The sequence below is a fragment of the Salvia hispanica genome, chromosome 2, assembly GCF_029641045.1.
Source record: "Salvia hispanica isolate PSC_SH4W2 chromosome 2, Shi_PSC_v1, whole genome shotgun sequence".
In the NCBI taxonomy this organism is placed as follows: domain Eukaryota; kingdom Viridiplantae; phylum Streptophyta; class Magnoliopsida; order Lamiales; family Lamiaceae; genus Salvia; species Salvia hispanica.
In genome coordinates, this window is record NC_142693.1 from 10,153,785 (window position 1) to 10,171,007 (window position 17,223).

The 17,223-nt window shown below is 39.4% G+C and overlaps 4 protein-coding genes across 4 annotated transcripts; 2 read left to right on the top strand and 2 right to left on the bottom strand.

The window, feature by feature from the left end:
* Positions 1-195: 195 nt before the first annotated feature.
* On the top strand, positions 196-2,508 carry LOC125202471 (uncharacterized). Its single transcript, XM_089063598.1, has 4 exons — positions 196-1,264; positions 1,376-1,505; positions 1,577-1,802; positions 1,872-2,508. Exons 1-4 carry the CDS (start codon positions 963-965, stop codon positions 2,336-2,338), a joined length of 1,125 nt encoding a protein of 374 aa, XP_088919724.1. The 5' UTR covers positions 196-962; the 3' UTR covers positions 2,339-2,508.
* A 2,433-nt stretch (positions 2,509-4,941) lies between these two features.
* Positions 4,942-6,339, bottom strand: LOC148931546 (uncharacterized). The gene is made up of 3 exons (XM_089063593.1): positions 6,259-6,339; positions 5,818-6,170; positions 4,942-5,719 (listed from the first exon to the last, which is right to left on the bottom strand). The coding sequence occupies exons 1-3, from the start codon at positions 6,305-6,307 to the stop codon at positions 5,099-5,101; spliced, it is 1,023 nt and encodes a 340-aa protein (XP_088919719.1). The 5' UTR covers positions 6,308-6,339; the 3' UTR covers positions 4,942-5,098.
* Positions 6,340-8,504: 2,165 nt separating this feature from the next.
* On the top strand, positions 8,505-12,132 carry LOC125200845 (galactokinase-like). Its single transcript, XM_048098643.2, has 13 exons — positions 8,505-8,829; positions 8,892-9,070; positions 9,424-9,470; positions 9,626-9,720; positions 9,822-9,904; positions 10,096-10,164; positions 10,322-10,507; positions 10,600-10,734; positions 10,875-11,009; positions 11,138-11,208; positions 11,295-11,372; positions 11,469-11,610; positions 11,689-12,132. Exons 1-13 carry the CDS (start codon positions 8,667-8,669, stop codon positions 11,797-11,799), a joined length of 1,494 nt encoding a protein of 497 aa, XP_047954600.1. The 5' UTR covers positions 8,505-8,666; the 3' UTR covers positions 11,800-12,132.
* Positions 12,133-12,269: 137 nt separating this feature from the next.
* On the bottom strand, positions 12,270-14,162 carry LOC125200843 (uncharacterized). Its single transcript, XM_048098642.2, has one exon. It carries the CDS (start codon positions 14,038-14,040, stop codon positions 12,355-12,357), a length of 1,686 nt encoding a protein of 561 aa, XP_047954599.1. The 5' UTR covers positions 14,041-14,162; the 3' UTR covers positions 12,270-12,354.
* Between the last annotated feature and the right edge of the window lie 3,061 nt (positions 14,163-17,223).

The window sequence follows — 17,223 nt, forward strand, 5'->3', positions numbered from 1 at the left end:
TTATTACAGTTTATATTTAATTTGCGAACAAAATATTCAGTTGATACAAAATTGTATGTTTTGATCATGCACAGCACAAGGTAACCTTCTTGTGTGTTTTTTTATACTAAGGGCTTGAATGGTACCTATGAAAAAGGCATCAAAAGGGCGAGAAAGTGGGAAAAGGTTACTGTTTGAGGTCCTTTTCCTATATTTGGTAGCTATGAAAACTAACGGGTGACCCGGTATAAAATTTCCGGGTTTCATAGAAGTGGAGATAACTATCGGTGTTTATGGCAAATTCTTGTCGGCAGAATTTGGTGGTATAAAGTTATCTCTCTTCCTCAGAAATCCCTAATTGACGTTTTCTCCCAAATTTGCCCTCAAACCTCTCCAACTGCAACACCCTACTTCTCCAACTGCAACCCCACATCTTCAAGCATCTCCGCGACACGAAGAAGACGCATTGCAGGCAGCGATTTCAACTTTTCGAGTCAGGTATGTTTGAGTTCGAAAGTTTCCCCCAACTTCAGATTTGGAATTTTTTGTGTCATTAGCCTTGTCGGCGGTCATGTGCTTCGATTTGAATTATGATAATGAGGGTGTATGTTTGAAGTAGTGTTTATAATAGAATTTTGTGGGTTTTTTCTGTTATTTTTGCAAAAATTGGTCAAATTGTAATATTGTACACTTTTGCTTGTGAGTCTGTTGGTGATTGTCGGTCGCGATTTCAACTTTTCGCGACAGTTTCTTCTGCATCCTTGCATGCGAAATTTTTCCCCAAATTCAATACCTTGAATTTTCTTCTGCATCCTTGAAGTAGTGATTATAATGGAATTTTGTTGTGTGTTATTAGATTTTTGCAAGAATTGCTCAGATTGTAAAGTTGTAGAATTGTGTCTGTCATTTTTGAGATTTCTTCGTGATTTTATGGGTTTATTTTGAGAACTCTTTGCTGTGATTATTTTCCCACTTTGTGTAGGATGGTTAACGAAAGACAACGGAAGATGAAGGAGGCGGAGACAGTTGTAATCATGATTGAGGACATTGTGAGGACACAGCAACAAGACCTGGTCACAATTTTGAACATGGTCCGGACAATTATTACCTCGTCGAATATTGGAAATGATGAACTTGCAGCTATCACATACAGCATGTCATCAAAGCTTCCTGCTCAAGTTAGACACATGGATAGACTGTTTGGTCTAACTGATAGAGACTGCATCAGCAACCTCCGAATGGATCGCAATGCATTTGGGCGTTTATGTCGGATTCTACGCGACAGGTGCGGTTTGGTTAATCAAAGATACGTCTGAGTGGAGGAGCAGGTTGCAATGTTTCTAAGTACTCTAGCCCACCATAACAAAACTCGAATTGTTGGATTCAATTTCATTAGATCCGGGCATACCGTCAGCCATTATGTGCACAAGGTGATGCGAGCAGTTATCCATCTTCACAGTATCCTATTCGTTCAGCCCACACCGGTTGACGATACATGTGAGGACCCACGATGGAAATGGTTTAAGGTGAACGGTATATATTGAATTAACTATGTTGCGTTGCGTGGATCAATTTATTGATTGAATTTCCACTACAGGGGTGCCTTGGTGCACTAGATGGGACGTACATAAACGTACGTGTTAGCATCGCTGATACACCTCGCTACCGGTCGCGCAAAGGCCAGATTGCAACAAATACACTAGCAGTTTGTGACCGATTCCTAAGGTTCGTGTACATTCTACCTGGATGGGAGGGGTCTGTTGCTGACTCGAGGGTTCTTCGCGACGCTGTGACTCGGCCCAACGGTCTCAAAGTCCGAAGAGGTAAGCACAACCAAGCTATATGTTCCAAAATTTGGTTATGTTGTTTCATTCATTATTTGGATATGGCAGGAACGTATTACTTGTGTGACAACGGATATGCGAACAGCGAAGGCTTCCTAACGCCTTTCAAAGGAGTTCGGTACCATCTGAAAGAGTGGGGCCCCCAAAATCAAAGGCCGACCAGTCCAAGAGAACTATTCAACATGCGCCATACAATGGCTCGGAACATAATAGAGCGTGCATTTGCTGTGTTGAAGATGCGGTGGGGTATCCTACGTAGCGCAAGCTTCTATCCTATTGAGACCCAAACCCGACTCATTATGACTTGTTTCCTATTGCACAATTACATTAGAGGAGAGATGCAAGCAGATCCAGTGGAGCAAGAATTGGACGACGCCGCACTTGAAGGTGATGGGGGACAGCGGGCTGACGGTGATGACCAAAATGATGTCGAGTATGTTGACACAGTCGAATCAACGCCGGGGTGGAACCAAATGCGTCAAGACCTTGCCGACTACATGTGGCAGAATCAATAAGGATATCAACGTGAGGTTGAAGTTATATGTATTATGCAATTTTATCACTGAACAATGTCTACCTATTTCGAATTCTGTTGGGAGTATGTATTATTATCGACTTGATGCTTGACAGTCTGAAATCATCAGCTTTTTGAAGACTTGATTTTGAAGGGAATGCCTTTGTTTAATTGATTTTGAAGGGAATGTCTTTGTTGTAATCATTATAACCTTCTCGCTGATTTGTTGATATGGGTTTGTGCAAATACTATTTAAAATATATAATATTTTAAAAAATATAGAAAAATAGCCTAAAAGAAATAAAATTATGAAAAGATAGAAACAATGGGTGTGTCATATTTTAACAAGTACAATCATCTTCGATCCAATTATTGTGATAAGATAAAGAATCTATAATAACAAAATATTGACAAACTATAAAAACTAATGAATCACCTCATCATTCAAGAAACCAAATAAAATTCCAACATTAAATAATAAAAAAAGGCCCTCAACTCAAATATAGCCATAGGAGAGCATCTCCAACGCCTTTCCATCTCCTTTTGGATGTCAAATTTGCTGCAAGTCCTAGAAATGAAGAATCTTGGACTCAAATATGATGCAATTTACAGAAATTTAGAATCTTGAACTCAAATTTGCTGCAACTCCTAGAAATGAAGAATCTTGGACTCAAGTATGATGCAGTTTACAGAGATTGAGAATGTTGAACTAAATTTTGCTGCAAGTCCTACAAATGAAGAATCTTGGACTCAAATATGATGCAATTTACAGAAATTTAGAATCTTGAACTCAAATTTGTTGCCATAAAAGCTCATTGGACGAAGAAGAAGAAGTAGACCAAGGAGGGAGTAATAAAATACATATATCATTACCAAAAGGCATACTTCCACTTAAGTCCTATTGCCACAACTTACTTCCACTAAAAGCTTAATACACATAGAACCACTACACCATTCACACAAACATTACACACTGCCACAACTTACTTCCACTAAAACCTTACTACACATAGTACCACTAAACCATTCACACAAACATTACACACCCAAACGGGCCATTAGGTTCACATGCACCATTAACATACTACACAAGTCCTCTCACCCTCAATCTCCATTAGCTTGTTGCACATCCTCAACCACATTACCTTGAGGCACCTCCATGTCACCATTAGCGTGAGGCACCACCATGTCACCATTAGCTTGAGGCACCTCCTAAAGCCCTATGGCGGCGACGACACCTTCCAACTCATTGAAGAGGTTTTCAAAGTCCGGTAGAGCCTCAATCCTTGGCACTTCTTCCAGCGCAACGACTACAATCAACAAAATAGGGACCGAGTTAATAGTGTGGTCAAAAAGTTAGGGTGTGGGTTATGATATATGTCAACACAAACTACTCGATACATTACCATGTTCGTCTAAAAACGGAAATGGAGGTGGGACATCCAGTCGGCTCACAATGAACAAGCCGTCACACTGATATGCGAACATCAGTAGATCGCCAAGTTCAAACCCAGCATGTATAGCGAAAAAATCCCACCCCCGTCCGAAGCACCAAACTGATCCGTCGAGGCAAAGATCAACAAACCATTGGGCTTGGTTGGGGAGGCACATCCTGCAGAATATGGGGAGGATGACCCCATACACAGATACCCAAGTCGGCGGTAACGGCTGTGTGAAACAAAAAACAACAAGTTAAAGGAGATATTATTTTGATTTTACAGGGGGAAAACCAAATTAGAAAGTGCTAACCACACGCGAACGGTGCAGAGATGGGTTGTACGCCAACACAAACGGTGGTGGAGGTGGCATCACACCATACAAGCCACTGCAATATCAGTGTAAAAAATTGCATGAAATACCCACCTCAAAACAGGATGCATGGACTTTTAAAATGTACTAAAAATAGAAACACATAAGTACAACAAACTAACTTCATTTGGGGAAAAGGTCCTTGGCCGGCCATTGTGGAAGCCTTTAGCAGAAAGTTTTTTTCTAACTTAAAAGGTTGGTGTTTTTTAGAACGGGTGAGTGTTGCTCCTCATGAACAATCCTTTAAATAATACACCACCATCAAATTTCATTCAATGAAGAGTATGAGGTAGTTGGGTTCCTTAATTAGTTTGGTTTTAGTCACTATCAAACTAAGTGTTGAGAGAGTAAGAGATATAAGTGATGGTGGCAACTACCAAGCATCAACATTGCTTGTATATACATGTATGCAAATTACAATTTTAGCAATCACCTCATGTAATTTAATTCATGGCAGAGTGGGATTTGGGGATCTTGATCGATTTGATGTATAACCAGCCACTCATAATGAAGTTAATTGCTGTATAAATTGCTTAGCTTCAGTGGAACGATTATCCCCTGAATTTAAATGCGAATCCATGTGAGGATTTCTTGCCCAAATATGGTTGGACATTTATGATGCATATCTACCTATATTTGGATATAAATGAGGAAGCATTGTCACAATCAAAACACAGTATCAGAAGCTTAAAATATGGGCTACAAAAAGCATTTAGTTCCCCCCATTGAATACAACCACCGATGACAAATGGAATAATCTTCAAAAGTCAATGCATAATACCCTACAAAATAGATGCGTACCAACACAGATAATAAGATGCCATGACACCTACTACTTCATCAACCATATTTGAAAATTGGTTGCTTCACAAACTTGCACCACACATAATATATTACCCCAACGAGCATGCAAAAAACAGGGGGTCTTACACACACACCTATGCCTCAATCTTCATATCCCATGCTTCTCCTCCAAGATATGGAGGATGTAGTCATGCTTGTCCGTCAAGGAGAACCCGGTGAACAGATCCAAGCGTTCGGGCTCCTTCACAAGGATGTCCAACGCAAGGAATCTGTGCTTCTTTGGGAGAAGAGGGATCTCATCAAGCATTTTGCTGATCTCAACTCGTTTTGCGCTCAAATCAAAGTCGTAGCCGATGCGGGACGATAACGTCTGAAGACGATCGCTAGTATCATCGTGTATCTTGGTCATCACATCTAACATCGACTCCAACACCTCCTCTGCCTTCCTTTTGCGGCCTTTCTTCTTGACAGCGGAGGGCGTCTTCACGTTCTGTGGCTCGTCACCGTCACCCAACAACACCTCCGTAGTAGTCTCAAAGTTGAGTGCTTCCTCGATTTGTTCATCTGTGAAGAACTCATTTAGGGTGTATGGAGTCATATTAGGTTGTGGCTCCTCTACAACAGATACATCATTCTCATGGAGTATGTCATCAGCATGGCTCACATCCTCAGCACGCACACCATTACCCCTATCCTTCCCGAAGATAGACTTCCAATCCTCCAAATATGGCCACGACTTGTTGCGCATAGTCTTCGCGTTGATGTCCGCCTAAAATATGGGAAAAACCCTCGTTTCAAAGTTTATACAACAAACAAATACACTTGAACTCAAAAATATATATGTATAGCGAATATGGTATTACACACCTTAACAATCTGGGCCCACTGCTCGTCGTTGCACTCAATCTTGAAGTCGTTGTTAGAGTTGAAGCCGACACCGCTGCGATCAAGGATGTTGGACAGAATTCCATATTCGCGCTTCCATGTACCGATTTTTGAATTGATGTGCGGAGACACCTTCAGCTGAGTGTCTGGGATCTCACGTCTCATGACCTGATACACCCTTGTGGCGTAGCCGGGCCGAAAACCATTATCAGCTTTCCACCCGCCAGCCACAAGATCGTGCAGCGCGATAACAAGGACCTCCTCCTCGCGTTTGGTCCAACTACGTCGTGTTCGGTCGCCCTTAACCTTTTCCAGATTTCCACCTTTTGCAACACCTACAAAACAACTCTTTAATACATGGACTCAAGGCATATGAACGAAGCAAGAGTAGAGATTGCGATGAGGGCAAAGAAAAACCGATACCCGATGGGTTGCCCTCGTATATGCGTTTTCCCTTGCCGTTTCCGGACATCTTACCTAAATCCGATTGCGAAGAAGTAGATATAGATTTGGAGTGAGTTGTGGGATTCCAGTCACATGATTATATAGAGGATGCATGAGTGGATGATGGCGCCAAACTCAACGGAACTTAGCCGCCAATTTTTTGGCAGGAAGAATGAAGAAGAGTGGATGGTAATTTCATGTCCCAAAAGTAAGGGTATTATTGTCAGCACAACAATTATCATCACGTGGGAATATATCTCATATTAGCTACCAAACATAGGTGTATACAATTTTTGAATTCTCAAAAATGCTACCAAACACTGGAATATATGAATAGTACTATCTCCAAACTTATGAAAAACTACCAAAAATGTAAACCTATGAAAACACTATCACACAACCAATCACACCCTTATATGTATATATGCCTTGATATAATATAGCTACTCAAATATAAGCGTTTTTTCCTTTGTTTCTGAACCTTGGTTTTACATATCTTACGACGTACTTCTCTCCATCCAAAAAAAATAGACAAAGTTACGAATAATGTGAGTTTTAATGCATAATTGGTAGAGTAAGAGAGAAGGAGGAAAAATATAGTATGCATAATTGGTAGAGTAAGAGAGAGAGGGAAAAAATATAGTGGAAGTAGTGTTACTGTATTGTAGAGTCCACATTTCGAATGATGTGTATAATTAGTGTTGGTTTAAAACTTTTCTCATTTTTAGAATTAGTCTAATTTTAGTGGACGATCCAAAATAGTAAAACTTATCTATTTTTTGTGGACGTAGGGAGTAATTAAGATGAATGGTTGTCGTTTTATTATTTCTCATGTGAAAGTTCATTCTAGAGTAGTTATCAAGGGGGTCGGGCCGACTTGGCCCAGTCTAGGCACAGTTAGTTGAGGCCATGATCAGCCCTGGCTCACGAATGAGGCGGGTTGTGGATGAATGAGATTTTTTTTATCAGACTAGGTCCAGCCTCGGCCCATTTGGTAAGTTGGTTCAGCAATGTACTCCCTCCGTCCCGTTTTAGGAGTCCCGGTTGAGTTGAGCACATGTTTTAAGAAAAAAGTGTTTGTGTGTGTAATAAATAAATATTGTAGTGGATGTTGGGACCCACTTTTAATTGAGTGTCCAATAAATAAATGTTGTAGTGGATGTTGTGACCCACTTTTAACACTTTTTAATTAGTTGTAGTGAATGTTGGGACCCACTTTTACCACTTTGTAGGCATTTTATATTAATTTATCTCAACCGGAACTCCTAAAACGGGACGCCCAAAATTGATCAACCGGGACTCCTAAAGCGGGACGGAGGGAGTATTATTTTTAAAATTGCGATGGGGAAAAAATATTTCTCTAGGTTTGTGTTAAAATGGCAACACCATTTAAGATGACACTGTACCACCAAGGACAACCGTTAGATTTAGGAACAGATTCAACCTTATTAGTCAGCCACGTGGCAGACTTGTTTGCCCATGTATCGTAGATTGCTTGATTATCGTTGATTTCGTATCGCAGATTGCTTGAAACCATACGCAAAGTTGCTTGCCTATGTATCACATAATACTTGCCTAGATTGTCATTTTGACTATGGCGTCACCATAGTGCTTTGATTTTGTATCTCATACTGCTTTGAACCATATGCCAGATTACTTGCGTGTGTATCACATATTGCTTGCATATGTATTTCATATTGTATGTTACTCTCTTTGTCCCTGAAAATTTGTCACCTATTTCCTTTTCTATCCGTCTCTAAAAATTTGTCACCTTTCACTTTTATCATTTTTTATAATGGACCCCACATTCCAATAACTTATTCTCACTCGCATTTTATTTTAAAACTAATATATAAAAATAGGACCCACATACTACTAACTTTTTCAACTCATTTTCTATTACATTTCTTAAAACTCGTGTCAGATCAAATAATGATAAATTTTAAAGGACGGAGGGAGTTCTTATTATCACATTGTCACTTTAAGAGTGGTATCACCGTAACGCACCCCTTCGTCTCTATTAAAAAAGATAAATGGACCTAACATTGAAATCGGATTTAAGTCACTCGCTAAGTATTGTTTATATGATTTAAAAGATTTCAAATATAAATTGATAAAATGACCCCACAATGAAATTTGAGTGGATAATCTAACAAACCACAATATTTAATGGATATGCTCAAAGTCAACAACTTGACATCAACCAGAATATTTCTTGGACCCTGAATCCAACTACTAAAAGTTGATCAAACTTTTTTTAAAAATTGAGAAGGATTTTGATTTGTCGTCCACACTCCACAAAATTCCAAATTTCACTGAATTCATCACCTCTCTAGTCTACTCACTAAGAAGTAAAGCGGAGAAACAAAAGTTTTTTTTTTTTTTGAATGGCGAGACACGATGACCTTCCGGTGCCCGTTTACAAGTCTCTTGAGCCCGTTTACGGAACCGGGTCGCAGCTCGAAGAAGCGGAGCTCCGATTCAACACATTGAAATCCAAATTCGTGGAGATTTTCGGCCAAGTCCCTGATATCTATGCCCGATCTCCTGGTATTGTTTGCTCTACTTATCAAAGTTGTTGTTTTGTTGGATATCTGAATTTTTGTGTGCAGGAAGGGTGAATTTGATTGGGGAGCACATAGACTATGAAGGTTACTCTGTGTTGCCTATGGCGATCAGGCAAGACACTATTGTAGCAATTCGGAAAGTGGAGGGAGACAAGGTGCTGAAGATTGCTAATGTCAACAGTCACAAGTATTCTCTCTGCACTTACCCTGCTGATCCTCATCAGGTATCACTTTATTGTTTTTGGTGGAAAACAAAAACAAACTTTAACTAGTATTTGATTATACGCTTTATTGTTGTTCATGTACATTATCAGTGAACTTTAACTGGGAGTAAGTGCAGGCATTTTAATTGTTTTCAAATGAGAGATTGTTTAATGGTTGTTTGTTTTCTTCATATGAATGATGGCTTACAAGTTAGTTGAACAGTACTATTTAAAACTATGACTGGACTAATTTTGTAATCTGCCACATTGGATATCAAAAGAAGAATATCTGCTCTTTCAGACTAACTGATGCATTCCGTTTTCACTCTCATGATCTATGTAGCTTGTTAAGGAGAGTTTAATTTTCTTTTCAGGAAATTGATTTGAAGAATCACAGATGGGGTCACTATTTTATTTGTGGGTATGGTGTCTTTTATCACTTGCCTTTTCTTTTGAGTTGATTTTAATAATTCAATCATGCTTGGTATAATATATATGATGTTAGGGAAGTTTCAGGAGATTTTGATGATTCACTTTGAATGTTTGACATCTCAGTTATTTTCTGTTCCATTTTAGGTACAAAGGTTTCTATGAGTATGCCAAAGCAAAGGGCATAGATGTCGGTGAAGCAGTTGGTCTTGAGGTTGTTGTTGATGGAATTGTTCCAACAGGTATATTTGTCCAGTCTATTGACATTTGTATTTCACTGGATAAGTGAGGGACTTATTCACGCTATTGCTTAACCGCTGAGTTGTGTTTTACTTTCATGTAGGTTCTGGTTTATCGAGCTCTGCTGCTTTTGTTTGCTCGTCTACTATTGGCATAATGGCAGTATTAGGAGCAAGCTTGCCTAAGGTGTGTGCATATAAATGCAGCATTTGTAAATTCAGATAAATATTATTTTATACTTCGTAGTATTTACATTAGCAGCCTATCCAGTTAGCATTCCAAATCACTCTTTGATACAGATAATTGATTCCACAAAGGAAATCCTTGTCTTTTCACTTTATCTGTAACTCCTTCGTTTTTCGAATTTCCCATTCCAGAAAGAACTTGCTCAACTTACATGCGAATGTGAAAGACACATAGGAACACAATCTGGTGGAATGGACCAGGTAATCAATCTACCATATTTCTCAGCTAAATCATTATATGTGTGTGGGAACGCTAATGAATTTGATCATTTTTATTTCTTACACTTGAAATGCCAAAATACCTTTTATTACTTTTATATGAAGTCTAGTCCATCACCTTAATTCATTCCTTTGACAGGCCATATCTGTGATGGCTCAATCTGGATTTGCAGCACTCATTGACTTCAACCCTATTCGAGCTACTGAGGTGCAACTCCCTGCGGGTGGGACTTTTGTCATAGCACATTCACTAGCTGAGTCTCAGAAAGCAGTTACTGCCGCAACTAATTACAACAACAGAGTTGTTGAATGTCGTTTGGCTTCTGTGAGTTTTTCATACATTTGTTTCTGCCCCCTCTTATATGCATTATGTTTATTTGAGCCTCACAGTCTTTTCTCTTTGTTCGGGCTATACAGATAGTGCTAGGCATAAAGCTCGGCATGAAAGCAGAAGAAGCAGTTTCCAAAGTGAAGACACTTTCAGATGTTGAAGGATTGTGTGTATCTTTTGCTGGTACACATGGATCGTCTGATCCAGTTCTTGCTGTCAAGGTACCCATATATATTCTCTTGAACTAGAACTGTGTTTGTACATGTGTTCTACAGATTACTAGTTATACTTATTACTGATGTTGGGAATAAGTTAAAATGTGCATATATATGTTCTGTAAGCACACCGGCCACATCTACAGGAATACTTGAAGGAAGAACCATACAGCGCCGAAGATATTGAGGAAATCATCAGTGAAAAGCTGGTAGATGTTTTTGCCACTTCTCCTTCTTCGTTGGATGTGCTGAGAGCTGCCAAACACTTCAAGTTACACCAGGTGACTTTGCATTTTCTGGTTCTTCATTTAATGCAAAATATTAATTGACTTTCATATATTATCTATTGATCTTACAGAATAAAATGCTATTTTGTGACCTTTAAATATCTTCTTAAAATAATTATCAGCGAGCTGCTCACGTGTACTCAGAGGCTAAACGTGTGTATGCTTTCAAAGATACCGTGTCATCAAACTTAAGGTGACTTGTCTGGATAGATTGTTATGTCATATATATGTATAGTTATTGTACATTAAACAATTAAAACTTTTAAGTTTCTCTTGCAGTGAGGAAGACATGCTTAAGAAACTCGGAGACCTTATGAACGACAGCCACTACAGTTGCAGTGTCTTGTATGAGTGCAGGTATGACTCTACAACTTCTTATGAAACCAAAAGAATGAAGATCATTTTAGTCATTTGGTTTGTTGATTTTCTGTCACATGACCATCTGTAAAATAGCTGCCCCGAATTGGAAGAGCTCGTCAAGATTAGCCGTGACAATGGTGCCCTCGGGGCGAGGCTGACCGGAGCTGGATGGGGAGGCTGTGCCGTTGCTCTGGTTAAGGAGAATATCGTCCCACAGTTTATCCTCAACTTGAAGGTTAGTGTTGTTGATGTCCCATTCAATTGCCATTAAAATGTGAAATATTGAATATCAATGTCGAGTTGTGTGTTGCAGGAACAATATTTCCAGTCAAGAATTGATAAAGGGGTGATTAAGAAGACCGATCTTGGCCTCTACATTTTTGCATCTAAGCCATCGAGCGGAGCTGCCATCGTCGAACTATAGGCTGCCGGCCGCATATGGTCCGAGAAAATCTGCTGCTAAGAAAGGATCGTTTTTTATGCTTTCTTTCTTTCCTGTTCAAGAATAAAATGGTTTATGTTTCATGGAATTGTCCATACATAAAAAAACCCAGCTAATTCATCAGAAACACATATTGGCACTGAGATCTAACAGTAATTGAGGGTTTGCTGAAACTCCAAAAAATGTGAGATGTCAACTCATTTCCCTCAATTGCTCTATCCATGAGATTGGACCATAGAGGATAATTATCGCTGCTGAGTTTGGCTTTGACGGTAACTTCTCCTAAAGATTTGGATTTTGACCTTGTTTTTTTAACCCTTTTGGCATTTTTAACCCATTGAGATACATTAGCATTTCAGGCACGTTCCACAACATCCCTTCATGAAACCAATTTTATCAATGGATAGCACAAACGGAGTTGAGCTTGAGCAACAAATAATCAAAGAATGTAATCAACTTCAAAACCGCTCGAGCCTTTTTATCACCACTATTTCATAAGATATACAACTTCAAGACACAAAATAGCATCGATTTAGGCTAGAAGTTGACCACCACCTGCTGAGCAGAAGTTTTCTTGATAGCCCCTCTTGAGGAAAGCTCGTTCAGCAACTCCAAAGCCTCGTTAGTGAGACCTTGATACGCTATACCTTCGATCAAAATTGTGTAAGTAGATTCAGTAGGCTTGCAGCCCTTTGAAACCATATGCACCAGGAAGTCAATTGCACGATCTGTTTGTCGTGCCTTGCAAAGGCCGAGCATGATGGAGTTGTAGGTGACTGCATTTGGTCTGATACCCAAACCTTGCAATTCTTTAAAAAAGCTAATTGCTTTCTCAACCTCCCCTTCTCTGCTTAGCCCTCCCACAAGCGAAGAGTAGGTGATTATATCCGGTTTCAGACCTCTCTCCCTCATCTCACACAACAACTGCATTGCGCGCTCAGTCTTCCCCATTTTGGCAAGCCCGTCTATCACAGTGTTGTACGTGATCAGAACGGGCGAGCAGCCTTTACTACTCAGCTGATTAAGTATCTCCACTGCAACATCAACCTTCCCATCCTTGCACAGAGCAGTCAGCAGAGTATTGTATGTGACAATATCCGGGTAACATCCACGGGAAACCATTATCTCTAGATACTCAATCGCCCTCTCCATCTTCTTCTCCTTACAGAATCCATGTAGCAACGGATTATAGCTCAACGAATTAGGAACACACCCATATTTAGGCATCTTCTCCAACATATCAATCGCTCGCCCCAAATGCCCCTTCCTACACAAGAAATTAATCAAGATGTTAAACGTGACAACGCTAGGAGCACACCCTTTCCTCAGCATCTCCCCAAGCAGCTTCTCAGCATCCATCCACCTCCCCGCGCTGCACATACTGCGAAGAATAATGTTATGCGTGATGACATTGGGCTGGCAGCCGTAGCTAGGCATGTTATTCAAGAAATCGATGGCCTCCTCAAGCCTCCCCTCCTTGCAAATCCCATTGATGAGCACGTTAAAGGTGACCACATCCGGCTTGCATCCTCTGGTCCTCATTTCATCCAGGAGCTTCATGGCCTTCGCGACACCGCTCTCCTTGCAGGTGGCCTCGATGAGGATGGTGTAGGTTATGACGTCCGGGTAGCACTCCTTGCGCAGCTGCTGATCAAGAACCTCCATGGCTTGCTGCAGCTTGCCACTGTCGCAGAGGCTGCGGAGAATGGTGTTGTAGGTGACGACATCGGGGGCGACACTCATCCGTTCGAGGACCTTCAAAGCGCTGTTAATCTCCCCCGACTTGCAATAGCCGCTGATCAACACATTGTAGGTAATGACATCCGGCACGGCTCCGGACTGCTCCAGGATGTCCAAAACCCTCGTGGCCTTCTTCGTCTTGCCGCCCCTGCAAAAGCCTCGGATCAAACTCGTGCACGGGATTATGTCCGGGATGTCGCCCTGGGAAACCATCTTCTCCAGATGCTTAAACCCTTGCTCCAGCTCTCCGTTTCTCACCAGCCTCCGGAGATAGTTGTTGTTCTCGAATTCCTCAAAGCTATTGCTTCTCTCCGCGTTTAATTTGCCTATGTTGCAGCAAGTGTCTGCGGCGGAGACGGCTAACACCCACCGCCCCTGCTTCTTCACCGGAAATATCAACTTGCAACACCCGAATACCTTATCTTTATGGTGTCTGATACTCCGAAACGAGCAAAACTCGTGGTGAGGAACACTTAATTCCATACTAATTTCTCTGAATTTGGGGAAAGTGTGAAGATGAACAAGAAGAACAACTGTGAAACCTAAAACCCTCCCTAACTCATTCTTCTTATCCTGTGCTTTTGTTTTTTGACCTGTCGTTGGATTAATACAAGCCTCTCTTCACGGCCCACTTTAAACATTTTTTGTATCTTAAATTCGAAATTATTCACATTAAATTCTAAAAAACTAATATTCTAAATTTGATCTTCTGCGTGTAAAAAATTAAAATTTATCTTATACACAAATAAAATGTTTGAGCCATAATTAACATATTTGTTAAAATTTAATGTTCAATTGCATTGGGACCATATTAATAAGCTAATTATCTAATTAAATATTTTGATTAATTAATTCTTTCGAAAATCTAAGTACAGTTTATCTTTTTTGAATGATTATTAATATCGTCGAAACATCTTTAACTATTACTCCGTCCATTCTTCGGTATGTGTTTCACTTTGATCTGGCATAATTTTTTTTTTAAAAAGAGTAAAAGAAAGTGGATTGAAAAAGTTAATAGTATGCCGATCCAATTTTTATATAGTATTATTTTTATATTTCCTCCGTTTCTTGTTAATTGAGGCATTTTTTCGACACGGAATTTAAGAATAATGTGTTAAATGGATGGTGAATAAAGTAGAAGAAATGAAGAGATAGTAAAGTAAAAGATGGAGTTACTTTTACCAAAAGTAGAATTGACTCAATTATCTTGGAACTTTCCAAAATAGAAAAAATGACTCAATTAACATGGGACGGGGGCATACTTAATAAAATGTGAGTTGAATTGAGTTGCTAAAATGCAGTGTTGATTACCAAAGGTAGTAAAAGACAATTAATAAGGGACGAACTAAAATAGAAAATTGAGACACATAAAGAGGGACGGGAAGAGTAATTTTTAATGGATCTATTAATTATGGACAAATGGTACTTCCTCTGTCCATAAAAGTATGCGATTTTGGTTGGGACCAGTTTTAATGCACAATTAATAGAGTAAGAGAGAAATAGAAAGAAAGTAAATAAAGTGAAAAAGTTTCGAGAATTAAAAAGTACATACTCTTGTGGGACAGACTAAAAATAAAAAAATACATATTCTTATTAACAAAAGGAGTATATTTTATGAAACCGAAGCTAACAAACGCACTTAAATTGTAAGACCAAAACTTTTTTTCGTTCATCTTTGCATAGAAACATATCATGCGTTCATTTTACATTGGAACATAACTAATTTGGGATGTATTAATATGACAACTCTTTTTATTGTAACACCATACCACCATTTTAAATCGTTAGATCTGAAGATCGTGTGATTATCAAGCTGTCATGTGGCAGCCATTTTAATAAAATTGGAACATATAAAATGCTAAAAGGCAAAATTGACATTCTCTATTTTTAGTCTGTTATTACCAGATTACTGTGTTACTCTATGATCAGTAACTGTTCTAAATAAACTTTCGAGCTACATCAAAAGACTTCCTACTGACCCTAACTACAATAACCAAAAACAGTTATGAGCCAACAACTCTTTGTTAATCCAGATGTACCAAGCTCATTTGAATGGCTAAGGTCATGGATTCACCATAACAAAAGTGAAGGCTAAGTGGCGTAGAGAAATGCTTTTGTTAAATGTCGTTAGCTCGACATCTCCAAACTTTATCAATAAGAACCACTCAATATTCGGATAAATTGACTTTAATAGTCCTCTGAAAACAACGTGTATGCACTCTTATTCACAAAGAACCTAAATACAAAGTAAGCTCAAATTTGAAAACAAAATAAAGTACGACAAGGTGATAAAGTAGAGTTAAAAATATTTTTATTTTTAGTAGTAAGTTATCTTAGTTGGGACGAACTAAAAAAGAAAGTGAGTCATTTTCGATGGGATGCAGGACGCGAATAACAAGTAAAGAGTATCTTTAATTTATTTTAGAGTAAAGCCAAATGAGGTCCCAAACATATGATCATTTTACGAATTTGGTCATGAACATTATCTTTTTGATTATTTGGTCCCTCACAAATGAACTCGGACCAGAATCAGTCTTAAATCAACGACGCTGTTAATAAATAACGGTGATTGTATTGTAATTCGAATTTGACCAAATTAAATTACTAATTGTAGTTAGTTACACCAAATTAAGTTCTTAATATCGATTAACAAAAATTGGAAGAAACATAATATATTAAAACAAATACAAAATAAAACTTTTTCAAAATCAAAAGTTCCTCACTCAACCACTAGAAAATGACGACTCCTTCATAGAAATTCTTGTTCTTTTTCCCAAAGAAGTCCCATTCCGACGATGGCCCGCCTCAACCCCCCGCCGCCTCAAAACCCCGTGCAAACCCCCCCCCCCCCCCCGCATCAAAACCCGTTGCAACCCCCACTGCCTCAACTGGAAAATACAAACAAGCATTACAACAAAAAATCATAATCCGTACATAAAGACACTGTGTAATTTCTTCATGGCCTGATTGTTCTCTTCGATTGCTGGCAAAATCAAGTCTAAACGATCAGTTTCGGTCTCACCCGACGACGGTGAAGAGGTCACGACATCGTCGTCGTCCTTGATTGAGTCGATTGGCTCGCACCACCTAAAAAATTGGCAATCTTTTCTCCCACAAACAAAGTAGAGCTTCCCTTTACTCGGTTTAAAATTGATTCTCACGATTCAGAGTGAAGCAAGTTTCTTGCAATTGCAAAATTCGTTCCGGAATCGGAGGTCGCGACCACCGCTACCCTCGGCGGACTCTCTGTTGTACAAAGAACGCTCCATAGTTGTTCACGGGCTGCAGTCGTCGCCGGACGCCGAACCCCCTGTTTGTCGCTGAAGAGAGGGAGGAAAGACGAAGAAGAAAGTGTTCGTCGTTGGTCATTTTATGTTTTTTTTACAATTTTTTTTTCTTCATTTTTCCGAATTAATTAAAATGGTTAATTTGGTCAAAACCTGCTTAAATGCCGTTGACCGTCTGTTTTAGACGTGCTGTTGATTTAGGACTGATCCTGGTCCGAGTTCATTTGTGAGGGACCGAATAATCGAAAAGATAATGTTCAGGACCAAATTCGTAAAACGGTCATATGTTTGGGACCATATTTGCCCTTTACTCTTTCTATTAATCAATATTGATTGATACAGACTAAACAGTCAGCCCGAAAAAGACTAGCCTGTTAGA

What these genes read in the sequence shown, in the direction of transcription:
- LOC125202471 (XM_089063598.1), top strand. Translation starts at nt 963, where the DNA reads ATGGTTAACGAAAGACAACGGAAGATGAAGGAGGCGGAGACAGTTGTA. An exon ending in TGTCGGATTCTACGCGACAG is followed by an intron (nt 1,265 to 1,375) that starts GTGCGGTTTGGT and finishes CAATTTCATTAG; the next exon opens with ATCCGGGCATACCGTCAGCC. An exon ending in CGGTCTCAAAGTCCGAAGAG is followed by an intron (nt 1,803 to 1,871) that starts GTAAGCACAACC and finishes TGGATATGGCAG; the next exon opens with GAACGTATTACTTGTGTGAC.
- LOC148931546 (XM_089063593.1), bottom strand. Translation starts at nt 6,307, where the DNA reads ATGTCCGGAAACGGCAAGGGAAAACGCATATACGAGGGCAACCCATCG. An exon ending in ATACGAGGGCAACCCATCGG is followed by an intron (nt 6,171 to 6,258) that starts GTATCGGTTTTT and finishes GTTGTTTTGTAG; the next exon opens with GTGTTGCAAAAGGTGGAAAT. An exon ending in AGTGGGCCCAGATTGTTAAG is followed by an intron (nt 5,720 to 5,817) that starts GTGTGTAATACC and finishes CCCATATTTTAG; the next exon opens with GCGGACATCAACGCGAAGAC.
- LOC125200845 (XM_048098643.2), top strand. Translation starts at nt 8,667, where the DNA reads ATGGCGAGACACGATGACCTTCCGGTGCCCGTTTACAAGTCTCTTGAG. An exon ending in TTGAATGTCGTTTGGCTTCT is followed by an intron (nt 10,508 to 10,599) that starts GTGAGTTTTTCA and finishes CGGGCTATACAG; the next exon opens with ATAGTGCTAGGCATAAAGCT. An exon ending in AGTTTATCCTCAACTTGAAG is followed by an intron (nt 11,611 to 11,688) that starts GTTAGTGTTGTT and finishes TGTGTGTTGCAG; the next exon opens with GAACAATATTTCCAGTCAAG.
- LOC125200843 (XM_048098642.2), bottom strand. Translation starts at nt 14,040, where the DNA reads ATGGAATTAAGTGTTCCTCACCACGAGTTTTGCTCGTTTCGGAGTATC.